This window comes from Apus apus, chromosome 4, assembly GCF_020740795.1.
Source record: "Apus apus isolate bApuApu2 chromosome 4, bApuApu2.pri.cur, whole genome shotgun sequence".
NCBI classification, from domain to species: domain Eukaryota; kingdom Metazoa; phylum Chordata; class Aves; order Apodiformes; family Apodidae; genus Apus; species Apus apus.
The window spans coordinates 61,794,257-61,820,722 of record NC_067285.1 but is presented as its reverse complement, the minus strand read 5'-3'; the positions used below and the strand labels follow the sequence as shown (position 1 = coordinate 61,820,722).

The 26,466-nt window shown below is 41.4% G+C and overlaps 1 protein-coding gene and 1 long non-coding RNA gene across 2 annotated transcripts in view; one reads left to right on the top strand and one right to left on the bottom strand.

Annotated features, from left to right (window-relative positions):
- Positions 1 to 20,417, top strand: part of LOC127383653 (uncharacterized) — a 35,304-nt gene extending 14,887 nt beyond the window's left edge. The window contains exons 2-4 of the long non-coding RNA XR_007889251.1: positions 6,099 to 6,247; positions 8,909 to 17,389; positions 19,321 to 20,417. This is a non-coding gene — a long non-coding RNA (uncharacterized LOC127383653). The remainder of the gene's footprint in view (positions 1 to 6,098; positions 6,248 to 8,908; positions 17,390 to 19,320) is intronic.
- On the bottom strand, positions 10,919 to 25,306 carry ETNPPL (ethanolamine-phosphate phospho-lyase). Its single transcript, XM_051616872.1, has 13 exons — positions 25,132 to 25,306; positions 23,195 to 23,313; positions 22,886 to 23,045; positions 21,936 to 22,010; positions 20,212 to 20,305; positions 19,105 to 19,221; positions 17,288 to 17,370; positions 16,545 to 16,770; positions 15,544 to 15,698; positions 14,606 to 14,695; positions 14,266 to 14,396; positions 13,340 to 13,407; positions 10,919 to 12,507 (listed from the first exon to the last, which is right to left on the bottom strand). The coding sequence occupies exons 1-13, from the start codon at positions 25,185 to 25,187 to the stop codon at positions 12,376 to 12,378; spliced, it is 1,506 nt and encodes a 501-aa protein (XP_051472832.1). The 5' UTR covers positions 25,188 to 25,306; the 3' UTR covers positions 10,919 to 12,375.
- Between the last annotated feature and the right edge of the window lie 1,160 nt (positions 25,307 to 26,466).

Here is a 26,466-nt window from a genome sequence, read left to right as displayed (position 1 = left end):
TGCCTGCAATGTCTAGCTGATCCGGAATATTTATTTGAAAGAGCTGGAAAATAAAGGGAGTTGGGCTGGACACACAACTGAGAAAGGAACTGGAGTCAGCCTTGGTCACAGTACATACAGCTTTGAGTAGGTAGAAGACGTCGGTATAGTTTGGAAACTGGGATTGGAAAGTTAAGCTGGATGTCAGTAAAAAGTAATTCTGTACCTCAGAACCCACCGTATAACAAAGGCTACATTCAAATATTTGTTTTAAAAAAGGAAAGGGAAAGAGGGAGAGATCAGTCTGGGGTAAGCGTGACAAAATGGGCATTTTAAGTAGCAAGATGAGCAGTCAATACAAAACATGTCCTGATAGAAAGCCACATATTGCAATTTATTTATGTATTTATAGCTCTGCTCCACAATAATTTCAACCTTTTCCACACTGCTTAGTAATTTCCTCAGTCACTGGAGACCCTTTAAATAGTGTATTGAGCATTTTTGCCTTTTTGTATTCTTATTGACTAAACTACCTGGTAGTGTTAATAGTAACTAACTACAAACAAATGATTACTCATAGTTGATGTCATATGTCCTACCAGGTCACTCAAGGTTCAGTAAGAAATTAAACTTTAAACAAAAAAAACCCTGCAATAGCTAAATGCAGCAAACCAACTACATGATAGTTTATGGGGATGCTGTTGCTCTCAAAGACTAAGTCATGCTCTCAGCACTTCTGAAGGGTATATCTACTGGCCACCCCTACCTCTGCCCTCTCATTAGTCTGAATCATACACGAGCTGGGAAAAAAGACAGCTTTTGTGATCACAGATTTTGTGAAATTCATGCAAGTGAATGAGAGGGATCAAAAGCTTGTTGCCCTGAAGTGCACAGGCAAGTCACTGAACCCTTGCAGTCCCAAGACAGTTCAAGAAAATCTGAATTTGGGAGGGGAAAAGCAAAGAGCAATGTCAGTAATCTTAGATGGTTCGTTTCAGATTTTACTAGCTGTGTAAATATGTGCTAAAAAAAAAAAGATTTCTGCATTAATTTTGGAAATTCAAATGATACGTAGTTTTTCTTGCACATCCTTCTAGGTTTGTTTTCCCTATGCTTGGGAGCTTTGCAGTACAAAAACACAGAAGTCATGCACTTCCCCAGAGCTTCAAAAATCCTCTCCATCTTCCAGTCTGACATCATTCCTATCACGCAGCCAATGCACAGTCACTAATTCTATAAGCCTACTAGGATGTTATATCACCTCCTATGAAAGCCTTCAATGAAGGTGACTCAACTAACACAGTAAGCAGGTCATCTCATTGCATAATTTGCTTTATAGTAAAATTAGATATGGGCTCAACCAACCAATTTTTCATTGATATACATTTTTCTGAGACTCAGTTTCACTTAAGGAATTCAAAAAATATTGTTTCTGACCTAACTTGTAAATTTCCATGTTAAGTTAGACAGACGATTGCAGATGGATTTAAGGCTTGTGTTTTAAATCTTAGAAGAAGAAATGAAAGTAGTAAAAGATATAAGAGGCCAAAGAACCTAATCCTTTTGTACTAAAATATAAAAAGTTCTAACCATTTGTCATCTACTGTCATGACCTGGAATAGCTCACATTGGTGCATTCAACCTAACTTACTGAAAATGGTGTCTTTCCTGCACTACTTCCATAACCATATACAGAAAAGTCTGGAAAAAAGCTGTAGGCAACATCATGCAACACATTGTGAGAACAATCTAATAGCATAGACAGCTGAGCTGTTATACCCAAAAAATGTTTGCAGGCACTGCTAGCCATAGATGGAGCCTAAAGTTATCTGACCTTATTTTCAGAGCTGTGTTGTATCTGCATTGTTTGTGACAGAGAATGTGGTAATTTATCTTGAAAAAATTTCTTCTCCCTAACAGCTTCCCATAAATGAAACAACCTTCCAGGAGGGATATGTTTGGGAAACGCTATAGCAAAGAGCAGAGGCTCCTAAACCCACATCCCCTTCCCTGGAACTAAAGGCAGGGAAGGATGTACGCCATGGGCACTGTCAGGCCTGTTGGCCCCATAGCTACCTGCAAGGCTGTCTTGTTTTGGTGGGAACTGTTGCTTTGGTGGAACAATTTTGGGGTTTTTTTTTAGAGCAGAGACAGTTGGGTTTTTACAGAACTAGGCACAGAGAGCCCCTGTCAGTCTGACATCTTCTCTGGACTGAGGGCTTTATAGGGAGGGAGGCATCTGTCCTATTGGCTTTTTTGTCTCCTTGAGCACATCTATGAAGAGCTTTCAGCAGCAAGAAGATACAAGTTTGCCTGACAAGCCACATGCTTCAGAGCAGTGGAGTGCTATAAAGCAGGGTGATGCCAGGTGAATAGGGTGCCTGCAAACAGAGAGTAATATTTGGTTACATTGAACAGTGCTAGGAGGTGGTTAATGCTGTGTGATGCAGAAGACAACTGACTCTACAGCAGCCTCTACGTGGATTTGGTAGGAGGTGTGTTGGGTTTAAGAAGTGAAGCTTAGCCTGATAAGGGTATTTTTCCTTTGCCAAGCTTATAGTAGGTCTGTGCAACAGCAGTTCCAAGTTTAACAGGTGAAGCAATGCATGTTGGATAAGTTCTTCACCCAGAAATTTATTTTAAACTTTACAGTTTGACATGTGTTCCTTGAAAGTGTATTTCACCAGAAATTGTTACTTTGGCCATGTCCATGAAGCAAGATGATTTTTTCTGAAAGATGTTTTCTGAAGTGGCTTCACTGAAAGCCACTGAACATACCCTTAAAGTAAAAGAAATAAATATACCAATACGTTACTGATTCTTTAGAAAAAGCTGCTGATTATTTTAGGCCTTAAATAGTAATTTTTGATCATTGGTTTTGGTCATGGTTGGCAAAGAATTAAACAAGTAGATTTTACAGAATGGCCATGCATGATACAAATGAATACTTACAAACCAGCTAACTTGACAGTGAAGCCTTCCCCAGCCAAGGAATATGGTACCTTTTGAGGATTTGCTATAATTTTATTTTTCCTTATTTTACTCATGATGAATTTTGAGAGGGGATTGGTTTGAACTACAGTATAGCCTGATGTCTGTACAGCATTTAACATGGGGTTTCTTGTAGTTTAAACAATCTGCTCAAACTCTGTTTTCAGCCCACTGGGTTTATAACCTTCATAAAGGAAGCATAAAGAGAACAGTCAAAGACAATCCTACGTGTCCCAGTTTGCCCAGACTGTAGCCATCACTAGCTTCATTACTACGGATTCATCCTTCAGTGTACATTAGGGCTGAGACCTGAAGCAGCAGCAGAATGAAGTTTCCTGTGCATTTTGCATCAGTTTTCAAATCAATGTTGAGTTTGTCATTGACGTATCAATGGCATGCACACCTTCCTAGTCAAAGGATGAATTCTGGCACCAATTCCTCTAGTTAATCCTTTTAGAAGTGCTTAAACATCAATGCTAGTATTTGGCTCTGCATGCATGATTTCTGGGCAACTACTCAAAACTTACTAAGCAATAATCTTTTTGTTTAATCATTCACTGCAAACATGTTACATAAAATGAACTGATAACAGAGTCATGAGACCTTTTTTCCACTAGTATTGTACAAATGATGAGACTTCGACATGTTTTTGAAAGCTAGGCAGTGCAGAATTAAATCTGCTGCTGCGAGAAACAAGAACTTTTTCAAATCAGTGGAATTAGATCCCAAGTGACTAGTGTATTTCTTCCATTGTGAAATAGATCACCTTTTTGGAAAACCCAGGTTTTCCAAACTGAAGGATTATATTGTTTGTTTCAGTAACGGGTAGGGCAAGGCAGATGTGATGCACCATTAGAAGATACATAGGCTTTTATGGGGCCAGGCTAAGAGGATGCACTTGCATGCTGCCAAAAAACTTCAACCAGTTCAAGAACACCATAATTCCATACCCAATGGGAGAGTCTCCTGGGTCTGAGATGAGGCAATGCTGCTGCTATAAGGCCCTCAGCAAGTACGTACTAGGTGCTGGATTGTAGTACCCTCTAGACAGGCACTGGCAGGAGAGCCATAGGGAAATGCATTGGCACTGCTATGTGTTCTGCTGACTGGCAAGAGATCTCTCCTGACTGTCCTTGTGTTGTGCACTTAGAAGGTGCTTCAAGTTGTGTGATTCTTCTTTTATTTCCTATTTCCCTCTTGCTTAAGACAACCTAGTGCCCATGGAATGGAATGTATCATCATTTTCTCCCTGCATGCTCATGCTGTTTGTGCTTATGGTTCATTTGCCACAAACCTTCCTGCTTGAGCAGCCTGTTGCAAGCTGTGTTCAGTGGGAGCCAAAAACAATGTTTGCTTTGCAGGGAGACATTATGAATGAAGCAGTATTAATTTAGAGAAGGCAAAAAAATACAGCAAACGAAAATGCAGGTATGACTGGCTGACCACTCTGCAAAAATGAATGCTGTATTTGGGCAAGCTTTTGCGTTGTTTATTGTGTAAGTATAAAGCAGTTAATTCAATAGAAACCAGTCTGGAAAAACAGGAAAGAAAGAATAGACTGTCTTGATGTAATTCATCATTCAGCAAGCACAGGAGGATTGTTACCGGACATATCAGAGCTGCCACCTTTGACTTTCAGCCCTCCAGCTATAGACCTAGGAGCCTGCCTTGAAACAAGGCAGGAGAGCAGTCTGAAAATGGACCTAGGGTTATTGACTCCAACCATTAACCTAACTCTTCCAAGTCTGGTGCTAAACCATGTCCCTAAGCACTACATCTACACATCTTTTAAATATCTTCAGAAATGGTGATTCACCCACCTCCCTGGTAAGTACCTCAACTAGTTCCTCATCCTTGATAACTATGTTTTCCCCTGCATCCAATAAAGGATAGAGATTCTCCTTATTCCTCCTTTTCTTGGTAACAGATTTGCAGAAGGATAGGGGAAGATAGTTGTTCCTCATTCTTTTCAGGTGCTTTTTGGGCGGAGTGTGAGAGGGAAAGTGAGCACAGAGGTAATTTCTATCTAGGGAAGTTTGAAGATAGTAGGTGTGTTGGTCAATGTTCCCTTAGACACAGTAGTTTTGCTTCTAAATGCTGAAAAAGAGATGTTTTGGTTTTTTTTCAGAAAGCTAGGTAATCCATGTGAACCACTGGCCTCAAGCACCTGCGCAGCAGAACTGTGAGTGCCTGAACTCCATGCAACACGTAACATCGGTGCTGCTGGAGAGACTTCAGGCCGCGTGCTGAGCAGCTTCACCTCAGGAAAGCTCAAGGCCACGAAGGCTGACACCTAAGATACTGCACTGCCATGTTTTGGGAGGGTAGCCAGCCCTGTTGTGGGGATGGCACATAAAATTCCCAAGTGCTGTGTAGCTTTTGACAATTTTCCTGTCCATACAGTTAAATAGACCTGGCTATTTTTTGTTTACAGGTATTCTGGAGGTCTTTAACATTTTGAGGGTCTCCTGGGCATTTTTGGTTGCAAGTTTTTCCACAAGAGCTCATTTCTAACAGTAGTAAATTTATAGGGAAATGAGGTTAATCCACAGAACATGTTTTGGTGCAAAGAGTTACTCGATTTGAAGAATTAGCATGCAATGAGGACCTGGACTTGTGAGACTTTTTGTTTGTTTTGTGAATGTAGTCTGCTTTGTCAACCACTCTTTTAAAGCTCTGTGTTTTTCAGGATTTGTAGTTAGATGGTATTTTCTTTTATTTCTATCAGTGGTCTATGAATATCTTACTGTCTTTTCTTTTTCCTTGCTGCCTGTGGAAATATCTTTGCCCATGGCAGCAGTATGCTGAGGTATTCTTAATGGGTTCACCTGCAATAACTAGTCTCTACCTAAGACCTGCCCCTCCTTTGAAAAATTTATTTTGTTCATCTCAAAAATAAGTCAAACAGTGATTCCCTCTGTTTCGTATTACATTTATTGAAATACAGCAATTGCCTCACAGATTAATCGCTTTGGGATGTGTCTGTACACACGTTTCTACCTTTTTTTGCATATATAAAAAGATACATATAGATACGTATGTACACCCTACCCTGTATGCATAATGTACATACACACATTATTCCTCAAAAAAAAGCCTTTGTAAACAGCTGCTATTTGTTGTTCTAGACTGTTCTTCAGGAATGTGGAACAGCAAGTTTATACAGAAGACAGTGTTGTCAATAGCTGGCAAACCTTGGAGGGACAAGGAGGAAGATGTTTGGCAACATTATGAACACTGGAAGACAAAATACAGTGAACAGAAAATTTATCTGGAGGTGGGTACCAAGCAGTACCTGAAGGTTTATGCTGCTTTGGCTTTGGCTGGAGGGGGAAATCTTTGCAATATGAAGTGTTCTCTTAGCACACTTTCCAGTGTGCCTCATCCCCCTGCTCTCGAAACCAAACTGGAGAAAGATTTGTAGTTTAGGTTAGGTGTAGTAAGAAGAGGACTCTTGTGGGGATGCAGGGAATAAGTAAGTACAGGCAGGAAGGAAAGGTCTTCTGAACTTCAAATGAAGCCATGACTGTTTGTGGGCAAATATTTTCATACAGTGCTCAGAGGTAACTCTGCAACCTCTCTTGTGAGTTGGGAAGTAGCTTAACATACTTTAGACAAAATAGTGAAGATGCAGTCCTTACTGGTAGATGTTTATTATACTTGCATATCTGTGTCAGAAAAAAAACTTTCTTACATCAAATCTAGCTTACGCTGGAGCTCACTCTTTTTTTCAGTGGAGTTTTGCCACCTGTAACACTGCCCACATTTAGCTGTGAGTTAAGAAAGCAGCATTAAATGCCATGCATAAGTTGGAAGGGAATCTGGTCCTGTCTCACAGAGGCTTGTAGGTCTGATCTGTACTATAATGCTGTACTTCAATGGTGAATGCACAAAATATAGTCTGTTCTTATAGTCTGATTTATTATCTGTATGATCTCTGTCTTGCCTAATAGAGAGCAGAATAAAGCTAAATTAATTGAGAGCCAATTTTAAGTACTGTGAACAGAAATCTTTGTTCTGAAGAGCAAGCCACTGGAGCATGTAAGCAGGGCATTTTCCAGATGAACACCTTTCCTGACTTATTTTGTGACTAGAAAGAAGAAACATAGGAATGGAGACCAAAAGCTTTCTTTTTGCTTAAAATAAGTGCCCTGATAAAAGCTGAAAGTTTATTTCCAGATCTTTAGGCTTCTGGGGAGATGCTAGCCAGGCTGCTTGTTTCCCCATTGTTCTCTGGTTGCGTCTTTGCCTTGCTTCATGATAGTTCATATAAACAACTCTCTGACTTCATCCTGCACATCTTGGGGCTTTATTTCTTGATGAAACCACATGCAAGTAGGGAATAAAATAAGGTATCTGCAAATAAGTAAATTGAGCTAACTGTACTTTGTAACTTGCAGTCTTATATAATCAGGATTGTGCCTGATAAGGTGAATAACCTTTACAAACCATAACAAAGGTTATTACATCTGCATTTATACGTGGAAGTAAATACAGACATAAAGATGTTAAGTCACTTGCTGAGCCATGTAATGAATCAGTAGCTAAGCTGAAGCCAGGAATCCTTTTCCCGGCTTTCATGCAACCACAAGACTTTCTGCCTTGTTGATCATTAAAGACTTTTAGCAACCTTCAGTGAGCTGTGCCAAAACATATTTATTCATGTTCTTCCCCTTCCTTTAATTTATTTTTTTACTCCATATTGTTGCAAATGTATGTTATTGTGCTGTTGGAGCAGTGTTTACCCTAGCATGCATGAATGGCTGCGAGCAGGGGCAAGAGAGACTGGAAGTTGTTCTGCTGAGTGCAAATTTGCCTAGGTCTGTGACTCTCAGTGAAGGTGAGTGCTTTAAACTTTTTGTGCTTTGTATCTAGGGTCTTAATTTAGGCCCAAATAGCAACATGAAGAGTTGTCCTGTGTAAACTTCTCTCTTATGGCCTTTATAAGATAGCCTGCATCTCTGGAAGTAGAAGCCTACAGAGATGACCTGACACGACACAGTCCAGTCACACCACAAGGCAGTGGGAAATGCAAAAACATGACTTGCCTTTTCTAATTCTGAACCACAGGCACCAACAAAATCAAATGTTACAGGTGGAAAAATACAAATGTGTATGGGTATCAGAGACAGGAAAATCCCTTCACGGTCATTTGGCTTTGTCTTCCCTTGCATAATCCTTCTGCTAGAGCTTGGTTAGCAGCAGCACAGGCCAAGGCCAGGTTGAAAAGGGACCCTGCTAGAACACTTGCTCAAGGCACCACTGAGTAACCTGGAAAATTAAACTAACCTTTCTGCTGCTAGGATCTAATTTGTTCTGCTTGCAAGCATTAGTCACTTGTGGTTTTTTGCTAAATTATTTTATTAAATGGAGAAAAAACCAACAAGGTAGATCAAACATGCTTCTATACAATATGCTTATATGCATATACACAGTACATCACTGTACAATATACCAAATACTCTTTCATTTACATCCTGGCTCCTTACTTTGCCTTCTCTAGTATACTACTGAATGCAGCTTCTTCAACACGTTCTGGTTTTTCACCTCTTAGCTTGGAATACCTGCAGCACTGGGAACTTACTATCCAAGAGATACCTGCACAAATTCTTCTATCCCATTTTGCAAGACATATTCAAACAGCCTTCTCCACTTAGAAATTTTCTTATGAGTGTTTTTGACTTCTTTTTCTAGGCTCTACTGTTTGCATGTTGGTGCTGAAAGCTGTACTTTAATATGAAGGTGTTCCAGGCCCAGTCAGGCATTTGACACAGACTTTAATCATATTAGAAATGAAATTTTGTCTCTGTTTTATGATTATTTTTTTTTCCCAGAAATGCCTTGCACATTGCAATGAAACATGTAAAATAAGTGTTTCAGGCTTATCTTTTTTATCCTCTTCATTAATCTCCTTTTTTTTTTTTTTTTTTTTTACCAGATATCATCAGACCTGGCTTCTTCTGTGTGTGTGTTAGTTTGCAGACACCAAGCTTAACACCTGTGAAGATTATAAATGTAGTATCTGATAAGACTCTGTTGTATGTCTAAGAAACCATGCATCTAAAAAGCAACAGATAAACTATAATACCGCTGCTTAATTCTTCTACTCAGTATATTCCTATTGCAGTGTGTAATGAAGCTGAGGTTTTTCTCCACAGCTGTGAACATGCAGCATGCTCTGTTTCTCTGGCAGTTCAGCGGTGTAGTATTGACATGGCAACTTTTGATTCTGACTCTCCTCCCCAGAACTGTACTGTCTACAGCACAGCTTTCTGACTCCACACAGGTTTAATCCTGCTTGCTTTTATATAGGGGAATTAACTGGTGGTGGGTTCAGGCTCTCACAGTGTCACACTTCCATCATTATTTGCAGCAAGAACCAGCCTTTTTCCTTTCTTGTAACCAGTCTGTTAGCTTAAAAGTCCTAAGCGTGCAATATGGAAGTGATTGAAACAGTGGTTAAACTATGAGAATGCTAAAAAATTACCTTGATTCAGCTTTCAGCGGGATAATTAGTTAGAGTAAGGATAAAAGTGACCAACTCCAGTGTGTGATGCCCACTTGGGATACAGTTCTGCATTTCCCATACCCCACTGTCTCTTCCTTCTCCTGCACGTCTTGTGCACGCTCAGGCCTCCATGGGCCTGCTTCTTAGCCTTGCAGAAAACTGATGGGGAAAAAAACGCATGGTCTTATTTTTTTCTGCCAGGTTGGTGAGTTGAGCTGGCTCTCTGAGGTGTCTGACAAATCTAAGGTCTAGAGCAAACGTTTAACCATATATGGCTTAAAAACAGGAATTGCACAGCCAGGACAGGTAGAAAGAATAAAAAGGAAAACAGAATTGGAAAGGGCAAAAAAGCCTTCCCTGTTCAATGGAGGGAATACATTGATCATGTCAGCTGACTAGAAGTGCTCTCTCTGTGTTATTTCTCCTTACATCCTTTTGTTAGCCTTTTCCAATTAGTAAGCCCTTTGCAGCAGGGCTTGTGCATAATATTGCAGATGGACTGAGATACTGCAAGAACAGCAATGATGATACAGTAAGAGTTATATTAAGTCCAGCTCAGCTTCTGGTAACTGTTGGCTTGATTCTTTTATTTAAGTGATAGAGGGTTTTTCCCCAGTGTGTATCACAGAAGTGATAGCATCCCTTGGTTAAAGAAAACGTCTCAATTGTTCTAGGTAATTTGCACCTTGCATAATGAGCAGAACTAATAGGCAGAAAGTTTCCTGACTTGTGAAGCGGAAACTGGGTGAAAAACACTAGTAGAATGCAGCAATGGTTGTTCCATGCATTTCAAGCATGTGCAGAAGCAACACACAGGCAGGATGTAGGGACGTAGGTACAGGCCCTTGTGTTTATAAAGTCATAAACTTCACTCTGCCCGGTTTAGGCTAGTTATTTTTTTTTTTTCTTTTAGCTCTTTGACATACTTTCGAAAATGAAATATTAATGACCTGCCACAACACTCAGTGCCATAGTATAGACTGGTGGGCTGTGTGCATTTGAGCTTAACCCTTCCAATAAATCACAAAAGCATTTTCTTGCCAGAAGTGCATGCTACTGCTGCTGCATGTGGCAGGTGAGGCATAATATAAGAAGCCCCACTAAATACAGGGAGCAACCTAAGCTGTGCCGTTGGACACATACCAAATTAGGTTGACCTAGGTCTCTGTGTAGTTTCCTGTTGGAAAAGACCTGTGGCATCTCTGCCAGTGCAGGGTTAGCAGGGGCTGCCTTGTGGCATCTGAGATAACATCTAGCTTGGAGGGTAAGGGCTGCTAACAGCTGAAGGCCATGCAGGGCTTTGGGGAAATGCAGCCCAGACAATTCTGCTTCAGCATGGAGACAACCCCTAGCACTAACTGTAGTTACTTCCCTCATTAAATAGCTGCTACTGAAGAATCAAATTAAAACAAAAAAAACTCTTTGTGGAGGACATCATAATTACATATAAGAGATTTATTTTTAGGGAAGAATTATTCAAGGATCATGAAACAGAAAATAAGCCAGCTTGAGGATGGTGGAAGACATTACACTGGAAACATCAGTATTAATACAGTGATTGTGGAAAACAAGAAATTATATAAGGTGCTCAGTTTTCAGTCATATCAGTAGGGTCATTAGCAGCAATTACAAAACAACAGAACTTAGGGTATTAAAACTGAAGAGAAAATATATTTTGTCTTTTTTTTTTTCCTGAAGTACAAACTATTTGTAAAGCCCTCAGGGTCTTCCATACCATGGAGTTATGCATATATTAAAAAAGAGAAGCAGGCTTGTGTGCTCTTGTTGCAATTTAACAATGACAAGGAGGAAAGTCTGTCTGAAGTATCTGCAGATAGGCAGTGGCTGCAAAGTGGTTGCATGCATGTTTTCTGCAGTGGTCCTCTCATTTTAGTGATCAAATGTTAGCATAACCATTTATGTGCCAGGATCCTGTGCAACTGGTATGCAACTCTTCATCACCACTGACAAAAAGTAAAACAGCTCTGCTATAACAGGATTAGGCAGTAATTCCCACGACTGTCAAAGCAACTGGAATCCATGGGAATGCAAACTGGGCTGCCCCTGGGAACCTCGTTTTGAGAGACCCACAGGTTGAATTATATCAATCAGTGTGTCTGAAGTTATATATACTCTTCTTGCCTATTTTTTGGACTAGAGAGGGTTCAATATATAAACTTTTGGGAAAAAATAATAAAATTTTACTTTATATAAATAGTTATCTATAAAAGTTACTTTATCCATAGCAAATTAGGATCCAGATTAATTTTCTCTTACCATCAAGTGAGAATACCCTGTATAAACATTGTGTCTCTACACACACAGTGGTAGACTCCTGGTAGAGCGTCGTTGACATTAACAAAGCTACACCAATTTACATCACCTGGGAATATGGTCCATAGGACCTAAGTTACACTGGAAGATAATGATTTCTCTCTCAAGCATTGTTTTGTGAACTCAGCCATTAAAACATGGGAATGAATTAACATCTCAATATTACATATTGAAATTTAAAATATTCTAAAATAGCACATTAAGCATATAATTTTAAAATTATTATGATTGGCATTTGCTTGTATGGTGGTTAAGCAATTCAGATTCTGTGCAATACAAGCAAATCCACAGATTTCACTGAGTTTGTATACCTATGTCAAGCCTACCATCAGCACCAAGGTATTTGTGTATCATTTGTCCACATCTAGATTTCAAGCCACATGGTGCACTTCTCATGTTTCTGAAAAGGTATTTGAAACTTCTACTGAAGCTAACAGGAATTCAGCCAGTTTATGGAAGGTAGGACTAGGCTTCAAATAGATCCTAGGACTTGGACTGTTGCACTCTTCATCTCAAAAGCAAGCTGGACACAAATTCAGACTGAATGAGGAAGATTTTGCTGTTCATGTTCTTATTCTTTTACTTGGCATGGAGCGTTTTTTAGAATAAAGCCCATTTTCTTGTCTGCAGGCAGATCCATTCATATGGCCGATGCTTTCATTTGTACCTTCTGGTTGAGACCCCTCTTCAGTTGTCTGCAACAGAAATGAAGTGTCAGTGAAAGCACATGTGTCTTTCAACAGGCAGCCATTCCACTTGGATTCCCATTAGGTTAGGTAGCTCTGCCTGACTCTCCTCTCTTAGTGGCACAACTTCTTAGCTTTGAAAGAAATTCTACCATAGGTGCACAAATGTCTAAGAGAAGGTGTGCATCCCAAATCTAGTATAATCTAGATAGCAAATAATCCTGCCTTAATTACTACATCCCTAGACAGCTGAGCTATTGCCTTCCCATAATTTGCAGCATGACTGAAAAACTCACCAAGGAACACGTTTTTAAGGGTGTTAGGAATAATACATGATTTATCAAAAGCTGTGGCTGCAACCTAAGTAGTCCTAATTTGGATGCATGCCATCCATTCATACTGAAAGAGCTATGGTGGAAATGAAATTCTCGGAACTATCCAAAAACTTGGATACTTTCCAGGCTGAAGGCTTGCTCAGAAAGCCAAATATCCACCAGTAGCACACAGCAACACCTAGAACTAGTAAAATGGTTGATTGCTGAGATAAAATGTTTTTTCTGCCCGAAGTCGCATTGCTGTTTGCACACAAGGTAGACAAGGTGAGGGGCTTGTCTATAAGACACTTTTCATTGGTCTGTATTACTCACCTCTGTCTAGATTTGCCCCAGTAACACAGTCCCCTCAGGATTTCTAGTGGTGTATTATGGTCTGAGCTCAGTTTCAAGGCACAGAACCACTCACACCACCAAAAATGAAGGCATGCTCTACCAAAGTAATTTATATTTACTTTGCCAAGCAAGTATCTGAATAAGAAAAATTAAAAAAAACCAACCAAACATACTTTTCTTTTACACTGTACATTTGTAGATGCATTATTTTCTGTCTTCATTCCAGTTGCCTCTTCCATTTCTAAAAAAGTAATAAAAAATTAAAAAGAACCAGATGTAAGTAAGCAGTCAATTTAACAGCTGGCTGAAATAAAAAATACCTAATCAGCTGTTCCTCTGAGCATTCATGACTGAAAAATGATTAATTCCTCCTAAAACATTTTTCTGAGCAAACATGATGAATGTATCAGGATTGTGTAGCCTGGGGGTATTTAGAGAAAATAATGAAATGAGCAGTAGCAGGGAGGTTCAGATAGATCTTTCAGAGCTGAATTCTGCCTTTGTCCAGCAGGTTTGTGCTAGTCTAAGTCCAGTTGTTATAATCTTAGGAGATGGGAGCATTCAATGTAGAATGGGCTTGGAGAGTCCTTATGGTAATAGTACCCGACTTTTTTTATCCCTGGATTGGTCCCCAGGCAGAAGATAAATAGAGCCTGAAAACCTTTAGGCTAAATTTCAGTCAGACAATCATGTTCCAGTATGCCAGTTAAAAAAAGAAAAAAAAAAAACAAAAACACAAAGGTAGAGCATATTATGGAAAAATTCACCAGTATTTCAGCAGTCTGTTTTAGGCCTGTGCTGAATAAATGTGCTCATTCCTTAACATCCAGCATATGTGACCAAAAATGAGTAGTAACACAGTCTGTGAGAGAAAAGATAAAGAGCAGTATTTTGCCTGCGTTCTGGATGAAGTACATATGGGGCTTTTTACTTATTTATGATAATTCTCATTAAGAACAAGTTTGGACAAGTGGTAAGAAATGTAATTGATTACATTCTCTTGCATGTAGTGGCCTAGATGATGGTAGCTGGTGTTTCTAATGGGTCATCTGGAACTGAACGAAAAAGAGTGTCCCTTTGAGTACTAAAGCATACGTACCTGTGAGAAGTGCATCAATTGTCTCCACTGCATGTTTTGCATCTTCCATTGTGAAACACATTGGTGGTTTAAATTTTAGTATATTTCTATGGGGTCCATCTGCACTAAGAAGGATGTGATGCTCTTTCAGCCTGTAGAAAGAGGAAACATCTGTATTAGACACAGATATAAAACTGTATTTGTTAGTGTCAGACCCTACAGGCTGAATTAGAATTTGAAACTTCTTTTTCTAGTACTATGTTATTGAGAGCTTCACAAATTTAAACTGAAAGTAATGACTAACTGCTGGGAAATATCAGGAGAGTCTGATAACTGCACATAAGTTTCAAAAAACATTTACTTGTAAATAAGGTGAAGGGCTTCAGCTGTGGCTGGTGTTCGCGTTTGTTGGTCTTTCACCAGATCCACTCCAACAAACAAGCCAACACCCCTGGAGTAGAGAAAAAAATAGACAAATGAAATCCAATGTCAGTAACCCAAACCTTCTGCTGTAAATGCAAGAACCATTTCTAACAACTGCAATTCCCTTCCCTGGGGTGCAAGCAGGAAAGGAGCAGAAAAAAAGAGGAGCCTTAGCTCTTCAGTCATCTTTTTGCACTGGTGACTTCAGACAATCAAGTGAGATAACAGATATTTCTGGATAAATAAGTGTAGCTGGCTCATTAAGGCTATGTGGCCACTTAAATAATGAATAAATTGTAAAATTATTTAATTGTAACATAAATAATTTAGTAAATTTTATTATTTATAAATTTAATAATTTTAAAATAGAAAAATAATTTTATTTCTTTTTTATCATGCAAACCTCAAGCCAAGGAGCTGTGGAAGACAATTAACTGAAAACAAGAACTAAAAAAACCCCACAGCCCAAAAGCACCCCACAAAACCTAAAGGTGGTCATAATGGTAGTAACATGAGATGAGGAAAACCCACACTAACATTGCCAAATGAAAGGGACCAGAGACTGGAATAAGGTCACCATCACCCCAACAGTGTGCTGACAACTGGGCTATTGCACGGTGATGGCTCTTCTTCCTACGCTTGCCCAGAGCTTTTCTAGTGGCTAAGCTTATACCTAACTATGCAGATGGATGGCTAACTTTTTAAAAAAATATATAGCCTTATGTGGCCTTACATGATCAGTTTTGGGTAGCCAATTTTAAAAAACAGCCTAGCATAATCATGAGATAATGTTTCTTTGTTCCCCTCACCCCAAACTTGTTGATTTTTCTAGAACAGTTATTTTTCTTCTCTGAAACACTGCTGTATGGCACCCACCTGATGTCTCCTACTAAGGGATGTTTCTCCTTTTGCTGAGCTAGCAACTCCAGGAGATAATTTCCTACACGTGTAGCATTTCCTTGGAGATCTTCTTTTTCTATTATATCCAGCACAGCCAAACCAATAGCACAAGACACTGGATTACCTCCAAACTGATAGTAAAGACAAAGAGGAAAAAAAAAAACCAAACATCAGAAACATTCATCTGTGTCTATCCATGTAGTTTTTCACTTGCCCTCTCTGGCTTGGCATGTCATGAGGAAAGCTTGAAGAGGTGTGGCTTTTGTGCCATGCAGGCTGTGGCGCACCATCCTCCACACTTAGCACAGTGTAAGAGGCTCAAGGGAGGGGCTCCCCCTTCATCTGCTTCAGGTTCCAATAATTTGAAGATTTCACAGCTGAAGTGTTCAAGATGCTCTCACTGGTTGCTGATTGCATGCACAGGCAAAATGATCCTGTGAAGAGCAGTGACAGATCTGGTATGTCTTGAACTGGAGGGTTTAAGCTCCATTGAAAGTGTGTGTGTGTGTGTGTGTGTGGGGAGGATTCATGGTAGCTGGGAAGATGACTCAGTCACAGTAGTAGAAAGAGGACTCATTAAACAAGAATGCAGCTCCTCTGCAGCTCCAATGCTTCCTGCTAAAGGGTCACTGTTTTGTTTTGCCCCGACAGCACACAGAGCCTATCCTAGAGAATGAAGTTGTGCATGGTGAACATTTCAAAGGGGAGAGCGAGAAGTAAGAAAGAATGTATCTGTATGGATGTGAGCTGAAATGAATGACTTGTCAGAGAGCTAGTGCTTGTCCATATTAAGATACACCAATTGGTACAAAGCATATTTCAAAGTCTCTCTCCTTGCTTCTAGATCAGACTGTGGTTGACTCGAGCTTTTAGTAATGTGATACAGTGAAGGATGCAGATGTTAGCTGAACCACCTGAAGAGATTCTAAACGCTAAATGCAGAAGAAAAAAAGGCAAACCTTCACCTATGAACTTACTGTATTGAAATATTCCAGTCCAGAGGCACCAAAACTTTCAGCAATTTCTCTTGTTGTGACCACACAAGACATAGGGTGGCCATTGCCAATGGGCTTTCCCATGGTGACAATGTCAGGCACAAAGTCTTCACCTTGTAGCTGGAATGCCCAAAAATGTTTCCCAACTCTGCCAAAGCCAACCTGGACCTCATCAGCTATGAACACTCCACCCGCCGCATGCACATACCTGAAAACAAATAGAATAGCTTGAATAACTACTGCTGCAGTACACGTTTTGGGTAGGCAATCTAGGACAAGGGAGTTTTGGTTACAGAAAGTCTCCAGTATGAGACCAGATTAGGGAAGAAGAAAGAATGTGTGTGCTGAAACACAGCTATAGCTATTTTAATTGATTTTTTTTTAGTTTGTTAAATATTAAGGAAAAAAAAGGTGTTTTGATGCAAAATAGGGGTACTGTAATGGTACCACAGGTTTATACGTGTGACGGTTCAGCTTCACCTTCTGTCAAATTTCTGGCCTGAGGATTAAAGACAGAAAAGGAAAGACAATTATCCAGCTAAACACAATTAGTCAGCTGATGTTCCATAAAAGATGGAAGCAGAATCATACTCTTCAAAAAGTAGACCCACAGATAGCCAAGAACAAGAGAGGGTGACAGCTGAATTGATTGGAGAAGCCCATCATGAAAAACCTGTTTCTTTGGTTAATTTTCCAGTTATGCCCTTTTGAAATGAGGTACATACTCTGCCACTTTCTGGAAAAAGCCCACAGGTGGAATTACTTGGCCTCCACAGCTCTGCATGGATTCGGCTATGAAGGCAGCAATCTACAAAAAACAAACTCAGGTGAGCGCTGTGTTCATCTACTTGGCCTTTGCACAAACATCTAACAGTCTAGAAACAGTTTAAATGTGTGTCTTAATTTAATCACACAATGGGTTGGACAACTGAGAGCTCTTGAGAACTGCTGTTGCTAAAGAATTTATTAATGTTGTAATCTGGGATGCCCAAATCTGCAGTAGCCAGGGCCACCTTTGCAATCTGATGAGAATACAAGGAACTCCATTAAACTCCGGTCCTGTAGCTCATGAAGTGGAAGACACTGGTGTCAGTGGATGTTGGATCAGGCTTCTGGGAGCTCTGTAAATTTATTTACAAATTTCACTTTACAGGAGACACACAAGAGTGTCTGACATCATTATCCCCAAGAGGTTAACGAAACTTGCTTAATGCCAGGGTAATCGGTATACGTGGTGATCAGCTTTTTTACTTAGTCCTCAACACCAGGCAGAGATGGGCAGAAGCTGAGCTGTAAGATGAGCTGAGGCTACGGTTTGGGCACCCCTGCCTAATGCAATTAACTACACAAGAAAAATGTCAGCACGAGGCACTTGACAAAAGAGGGGAAAAATTCTACAGGTGAAATAATTCCAGTTGCTAGGAATGAAAAAGAAAGTTATTTCAAGTCAGGAAGGGTAAGAGCAGCGGATCAGATACACTGGAACATCAAAACGTGTTTCTTGTCAACAGCAGAAATCTACGCAGCAGAGATACGATATTACCCCAAAGTCTCAGCATAAGTCTGCTATTTAAGGGATTGCATCCCCACACCACTTGTGAACCCCTCCCTGAGCATCAAGAGGTCTCTCTGGGCTGGTGCAGTCTTCCTGGAAACAAGGCCGAGCAGTAAGGTGTAAAGAACCATACACTATATTTGAAGAGGCATGCTACGGCCAAAGAGTACGAAGCTTCCCATAGCATGTGAGGCTTAGCCTTTAGCACAACTTGTTCTGCCACAGGTCTATGTCACCAAAACCTAAGAAATATGCAAAAGAAAGGAAACAAGGGAAGAAAAAAACAAAACTATCCGTTAGTAGAGAATAAAAAAGGTTGATGAAGAAACTACAAGAAGAGTGATGTAAGTCCATTAGACTAGAAGGGAACATGTTCCAAACTCCACTCAAGTCTTCTGTGACTTCAGTGGGCTTTGAATCAAGCCCCACATGTCTTAAATACGTCTCAAAATGTAATGCCATCATACAAAACATTAACAAACATTTTAGGTAAACTTGTTCAGAAATTGTCTCTTTTTATCAAGGTCATAGAGTATATGAAAGGTTCAGTTTTTGAGATGACTCCAAAGTTAGCTTAAGCTCCTAGACTCAGAAATGCCATATCAAGATTTTATCTAGTATATTTTCTCTACCTCCTGGAGACTTTATACATATCCTTGCTAGAATTTGTGATGTAGTTTCTCAGCTAACCTCAGAGTTGCCCTAAAATATTTACAATCTTTTTAATGCATAAAATAGGAAGTGAAACTGCTTTGGTTGTATTTGCTTATTTACAACTGCGTTATTGATCCTTTCCTTGATGCCTAGAAAAATTATAAGAGCATCAGGTAGAAAAATTGTGCATTTTGAACACAGAACCCACCACAGAAAAATGAAGGGCAGGGGGAAGCAAAGGAAACTGAGTAAAGAAACATGTCCTTAGTCACCTGTTTCATGCCCCCAAGCCACACTTAAAACCTCAGCATTTCTAGAGCACAAAACACATACCTTGCGTCCATTCCTATGTGCTTCTTCAATAATCTTTTTCACCTCTTCGGCATAAGCACTTGCTGGATCTGGGTGGTCTTCCCTATATTTCCCTCTGTAGATATCTGGAGAAGGAGCCTGAAATGAGCAATAATTTATTTAATTTTTAAAAGCTTACCCGTCTATGAAACATTTACTTTCTTTTCTGTTACTCTGTGTTCTTGTCTTTCCACACAGATAGATAATAGAAGTTATTACAGCCTGAATTTCTGCATGGAATTGCAAAAACGCTTACAGGCACTTAAACTCAATCCAGTCCTGTGATGTGTCCAACACTAGTGGATCCAATTGCTGAAAGAGCCATCATCTACCTCACCACCTTTCAAGACCCTCCTGCCTCTTCCCCAAGACACAATACTAAGTCCTAATCCATCATCTTATTTCAGATACTTGCAGAAAGATCCATTTCTGCAACTGGAGAATGGGGTTTTCCAGTCTGTCCCTTCCCTTCCAGCATCCTAATAATGGTATGCATCTGTATGACCTTCAAGTTTCTACAAAGAATGTTTGGAGAATTTGAGGAAATAAGGGAAAGGATTAAAAGGTGGATACTTCTTTGGCAGTGTGAACAACGCAAAGAGGTCTAGATAGGAAAGACCTGCTTGCTGTATGTCTCTGGGCTGGGAATGATTTCTGTATTTGTAAGCTATCTAAGTTCAGGCTGAAATATCAAATAGTACCCCACGCAGCTGGACACCCACAAGCTCTGTACCCAGATCTGCGTGAATTTGTGGGCTCTGCCTTTCCACTTTTTGGAAGTAAACCCAAAAGTCCTGCTTATCTTCAGCCAAATGAACACACAGATATTGGCGATTTATTCAAACTGTAACTATACAGTGCAGTGACTCACGAAGCTTGAAACAGTATGAAGGAAATCAGCCTCACAGCTGAATACCCTCTCAGAAATCCAAAAGCAAACAATTTTGCTCTATTTAATTCAGTGACAAACAGCCAAGTGTATGTACTCTAGCATCAGCAAAACAGAAGTATATTTACACCAGAAGATGGTAATTCAATATGCTGTGTAACACACATAGAAATGACAAAAAGCAAAAAAACCACACTTACCACATGCACATACTCCTTCTTGCTGTCCTTTCCCAGCTGATTAAATTTATAGGGACTGATGTCAATCAGAGATGTAACATGGCCATGGTAAGCACTGCATGAGTGTTAAATATCGAAGTCACTTTTAACCGAATGTATTGAAGAGCTAAATTTACAACTGTGCCCATAAATAAACCAGAATAAGCAACTGTATCTGCAACACAGTAGCACTGTTTGTGAAGGGATCTTGTTTTAATTTACTCAGTCTTTCTATCGAAGGCAGTATGAAATTGCTGTTGACTTTCATTCACCAGTAAGACTTGAACTAGGGGGATTTTTCTCTTGCATAAAATCAAGTGCCAACATGGGGACAGACCAAGATGATGTCCCCTGGATCGCACAGACCCTAAGGTGACTGCCTAAGCAGCCTTACGTAGCAGGTGAAGGGTGGCTCCAGCTCCCTCATTTCCAACCTGTGAGCCCCACTCTGGCCAACCCGAGATTTGCAAGCTGGACCCCCAACACCATTGCCAAGATCCTCAAGAGTGTGTACTGCATTGGAAGGTGGGGATCCTATGCAGCCGCAGCACACTGCTACCTGCTCTGAAGGCCCTACAGTCTGGACTGTTTGACTCAAGCCACTCTCAGAAGGATGAGTATTGTTTGAAAACAAAAGCTTTATATTGCAGAGTGTGCCAAAGCTGCTTACTGCTGAAGCCAAATTGATTTAGAAATGAGGAAACTGAACCTTTTGAACCTAAAGCGTGTAGCAGCTTCATTCAAGGAATAAGCATTTTCGTTCAGCCATAAACTTGAAGCGAAGGGAACCTCAAGCCAAGTCAAAGACGTCACAATCTCATAGTAGCACATAGATAAGAAAGACAGATTTTTTTTTAACTCCATTGTATTCTTTACACCTTTCTAATAGCCAGTCAACAAAATCTGCCAATGGACACAAAGAAAGGATGGAAAGCCCACTCTGATTGAGATGGTAGCCAATCTCAGCCACACGAGTCAAGGAGGGCTAACAGGGATCTGAGCACAGCTGAGTCAAAAGTTTTGTGCTGTTCAGATCAAGAAACATGCTCTTGCAGTTGCTCTAGCTGGATTTTCTAATCACAACCTGGGAAGAAGATCCAGCCCTAGTGCAGTGTAACTAACCCTACAGCTGCATCTGGGATAGGGAAACACAGAGATGTGGTCGTCCATCTTCCCCAAGGCTGACGGCCCTCTCAGTGCCTCCTGATTTTGGACCTGCTTGGTTTTGTGTGCATATTTGTATATACCGGAGGAGAGATGAATCAGTGCAGCACTGTTGCAGAGCTACAGGATCCTTCTTCTTGACCATTGAGTATTTATTTGTACAAAAAGAAATGTGTCCAGCAGAGCGTGACAAACAGAAAACCCTTTTCCAGAGCAGCCCAGTGGCCAGACCACTCATTGATTTTTCAAACCAACATTCAAGTCTCTGGTTTGAATAGTTCTGGGAGGGTGTGTGGGAAATGCCCTGTAACAGGCAATTGACCTTCTAGGGTCACTAAAAAAACTTATTTTTCAGAGATCCTCAAAACTTGTGTTTATCAAAATGCAGAAGAGGGATTTCCTAACATGTTCTAGTACAAAAGCAACAAAGCTTTTCTTTCAGCAGGCAGTGGAGTACAAACAGCAGGGGGTTGCTGCAAAGCCTTCTGAAGTAATGGCAGGAGTTGCTGGCTGCATTCACATAAACTATTCTATGTACTTACTTTTCAAGGGTGATCACATCTTGGTGCCCGTGGTACTGCCGAGCCAGTCGTAAAGCAAGATCATTTGCTTCAGACCTGCATAATAACAGATACAGCCCAAAATAATGAGGAAGCACTTCCAATTAAAATGGTCTTCTGACAGAGAAGAGGCACAGGACTAATGGATATAATAAATCAGCACAGAAAGCTCTGTTACAATACAGATTACAATGCTAAGGTTGAGACTGTAAATGCCATGTAAGGGGGCAAAGAAAAAAAACAGCTCTTCGTATAAACAGCAAACAAAGAGATGCTTTCTTTTCCTCCCCCGGTTTGCTGGTAGACATTTACCGCCTCTTGGTACAAATGGGACCATTTTGCAGCTGAGAGCACAACGCAGACACAAACCCTTGAAAAACAACAGTTCTCCCGCCCAGTCTCCCACCCTCCATGATGGCTCCATCCTCCCCAGTGTTTGTACCATCAGGCAGCAGAGGAAGCTGACCTGCTCCCTGGATGAAGACTCAAACTTGCAGCCTGACTTGTAGCAGCCACACTGCTCCCAAGTCCCTGCAGTTTTTCTGTTCTGGCAATGTAAGTGGTCACAGACTAGAAGGACCACCTAATGAGGACTAGTTGTTTCCGAAGGCATATGGCAATGTATAGATAGCATTCACCAATCTGTACATAATGTTCACCAATCTGCAGTCTAATTTGCTTTTCTTGCTCCCCCCTCCCCCCCATTTTTGCACGGGATTCAGCAGACCAGTTTCATCTTTTGGCTGTCTTGCATTGAGCCATCACACTAAACATGACAGCTGCAGATAAGAAGGATTCTATGATCAGTACTAGAAATACTATTGTTGCTTATTACTGAGACCTACTTGATAAGATTTAGAGCAAGCTGTTCTGAGTGTCCATCTCAAAGAGGAGCAAAATAGTCATAATGGAAAACAAATATTCAGACATACCCAGAGTTAACAAAATAGCAAACAGAGAGTTTCTCGGGCAGGGTGGCAGTAAGACGCTGTGCGTACTGAACAAGGTTGTCATGCAGGAACCGGGAATTAGTGTTGAGAAGTTCCATCTGTTTTGTTGCAGCCTTTATCACATATGGATGACTGTGGCCAACTACAGAACAGAATAATTAATTACTAGGAAGCAGTCAGTTATTGAACCACACAAGAGAAGCACTGTGAATGTCATCACTTGGAAGAAGCCTGTTCTGATCCCTGTTAGAAATGAAGGAATAGAAGCAGTCTTAACAGCTGAATCCTTACCATGTGCAACGTTGTTGATACAGTCCAAGTATTTTTCTCCTTTCTCATCGAACATATATTGGCCCTGAGCACGCACTATCTTCAGAGGGTCCTTGGCAAAGAAAACTTTGCAGGAAGGCCTAAAAAAATTAATTATAAAAGAACACCATTTTAGGCTTCCCAGTTGTTCCTCCTCCTTTGAGTGTTGAGAGAGCTGATTTTTCGCAGTTCCAGAGGCAACTACCTCCCTCTGCAAAGAGCTTGTGAGTGTGGTTCAGATGGTGGTCAAGTGGGGCTCTTGCAGAAATTAAAAACAGCCCCTGTGCACCTCCCTAGGCACAGCAGGAACAGAAGTAGGCCTTTAATAAGGGCGTTTTCAAAGCCTGACTGTCTGCAAGTGGTCTCACAGGAACACAGTGACTGCAAGTCATTCCAGGTCCTTATATGTCCTGCTGCGTTTCTAGGTTGTAGCTCTGTTTGTTTACATGCCTTACGAACATGTATGGCCAATTAACTTGCTGGGAATAAAACTAAGTTGCTAAGCATTCTTTTATACTATAGCCAAAAATTCATTACGCAATGGATGACTGTACCGTATAGAGGTCATATTCAAGAACAAAACATTAATGCCTTGCAGGCTTTATTTTCAGAGGTGCTGAGCAGGTCCTAAAAATCTCAGTATCTCATCCTGACTGATTTGGATAAAATCTTTAAAAGTGGCTTTTTTAGAAGCACTGGCTTCCAGAATAACTCAGGCTCCTTGTAAAGTTATCCAAAGTACTCTCTACTCCTTCCCCCTCTTTCCCCCCCTTGGAGAACATGTCAGCTATGTAATTATGTTGAATGATATTACTGAGCACAAGGAAAGTTTGCTGAACTTTTAATTATGTTTATATGGCCTCAGATAAACACAGTCTTTTCCAGATAACTCAGATAGTGCTGCTAATGCAACCCTATTGTCAGCTATATATTATGAGCTTGTAAAGCCCAAATGTGACTCCTAGAAAATGAAGTTGTTTACCCTCTTCTAGTTTCTAGCCCTGATGCACAAATCTTTTTTTACATCTTTGGCTGTTCCTCTGGTACACTTTATAAACAGTGCACATCATTATCCTTGGCCATGTCTTGACTACAGGTTTTTCTTCTGTTAGGTATCGGTACTTCATGTGATTTTTTTTTTTTTTTCCACCCAGCACAGACCAATCTTATAATCCCTGCACAGGCATGAGTCCCTTAACATTGAGCTGGCCCCTACAGATAAGTTTGTGCACACAGTTTATGAAGCCATGACTTTTTTGAATTTTTAGTTTTCTATACTTTGCACACATTTAGGATGCAGTCAGCAAACAGCCAATGCTGGTTTTAACAACCTGGACTTATTTTTCACTTGGCACCACATACTGAAGAAGGAGACAATCGTGTAATATTGCAATACAGTGGGGTCAGGTGCACACAGCCAGGACTATTGCTCAGGTCACAACTGCAGGCAGCCGTCCTGAATTTCCCCCAGTTTGACACGGCTTATGAAATCTCTTCAGCTACATTTAACAAACATGCCAAGTTTTTAAGGACTGCGGCTGATTCACAAAAAAAACCCCAATCCCGCACAGCAGGATTTGAGGATGGGTACCACACTCCGGTGGCCGCCTTGCTCTTTATCAGTTTGAAAAGCGCAGGAGCGCTGGATGTGCCGCGCTCTAGCGAAGTGGCCCGAAGGTCTGGGAAGCTGAAGGGCTGACGGGTCGTGTCCTATCCCCTCAGCCCCCTGCCGTGGGGACCTTCTGCCGCCCGGGGCCGTGCTCGCTGCCCCCCGGGGCTTGCGGCGGGGCCGGGGGATACTGCCCAGCCCTGACCCCCGCTACTCCCCCCAGGGCAGAGCTGAGCGGCTCCGGCCAGATGCTCTCACCGCCGGAGACCCTCTCCATCCCGCGCCCCGCTCCCGGCTCCGCCGCCCCTACCCGATGTGCTTTCTCCGCAGGGCGAGGGTCTCCGCCTTGCTGTAGCGCTCCTCCATCTTGCTGGCAAAGCACGGGTCGGGTCGGGTCGGGTCAGGTCAGGTCAGGTGAGGTCGGCACGGCACGACTCGGTACAGCACAACTCGGTACAGCACGACTCAGCCGGCCGGGCTCTGCCCGCCTCTTATGCCGGCGCTGGTCCCCGCCAAACCCCTCCTCCCTCCTTCCCTCCCTCCTTCCTACCTCCCTCCTTCCCAGGCGGGACGGCCCCGCCGCCCGCCCCGGAGTTTTCTTTTAGGCGACTGGTGTTCACTGCTCGGCGAAGGCTCAGCCGGGGTGCCTCGGCTCTTTTCAGTATTTTTAAGGGTGCAAAACTTGGAGAGCAGCCGGCTGGCAGGAGGAGGACGGCGGGAGAGCGGGCGGCCGTCAGGCTCCGAGAGGCCAGTGTGCCGTGCCGGGTGCTCGCTTCGCGGTCAAAGCATTTCTGCTGCAGACACCCTTGGGGAGGGGTGGGGTCGGGGGTGGGTTACCAAGGGATTGATTTAGTCAAAATTAGGGTCATAATTCAAGGATCTTCACAGATCCTTATTTCCTAGAACCTGTTTGTAAGTGTAGGCTGAGATACATACTTGTATACATCCATCAAAACCAGTACTAATATTTCTGGTAAAGCAAGGACAAACTGTAAGAGCTATGGTTTTCTACATTTCCATAAACCTAGGTAGAAAATGGTTCCAGCCCTGGTGCTTGGATGAGTTTGGTACGCCCTTTTTCAGCCTAGGCAGGACCTAAGTATAACTGGCCCTAGGATTTCTTTCTAATTAAATACAGTGCCAATATAAAAGTGATTTGCTTGAATGTAGTATTCCTTCATGGTTACCCTTGGTAACCATCTCACTGGACATCAAAACCCGTAAGAAGAGGAGGAGATGATTTCCTGAGGGAGAAGGGCAGAATTCACCTCAAGAGGCATCGCTTTTCAAAACTGCGATGCAGCTGGTGGAGCACCTCAGCTTTACCCTTTCCCTGCTACAGATGCACCCACTCCTTGTCTGGAGGCTGCTCCTTGAGCTGCATGGGCAGACAGCAGCAAAAGCAGCACCCATGTCCCTGCTTTCCCATATGTAGCTCTTCTGTGCCACCTGCAGTGCTATGCTTGGAAGATTTTTCAGACATCATATGTAAAGCCACACAATTTCCTGTGCTGCTGCTACTTGTCTTTTCTAGATCAGTATCCAGTAAGTCATCCCAAAATTTGCAGATGGAAGAAATACACTTCCTGATTTTTGTAAATTTTTTTTTTAATCTCTGCCAGTAAGTCACCTTTTTGTGTCCCTA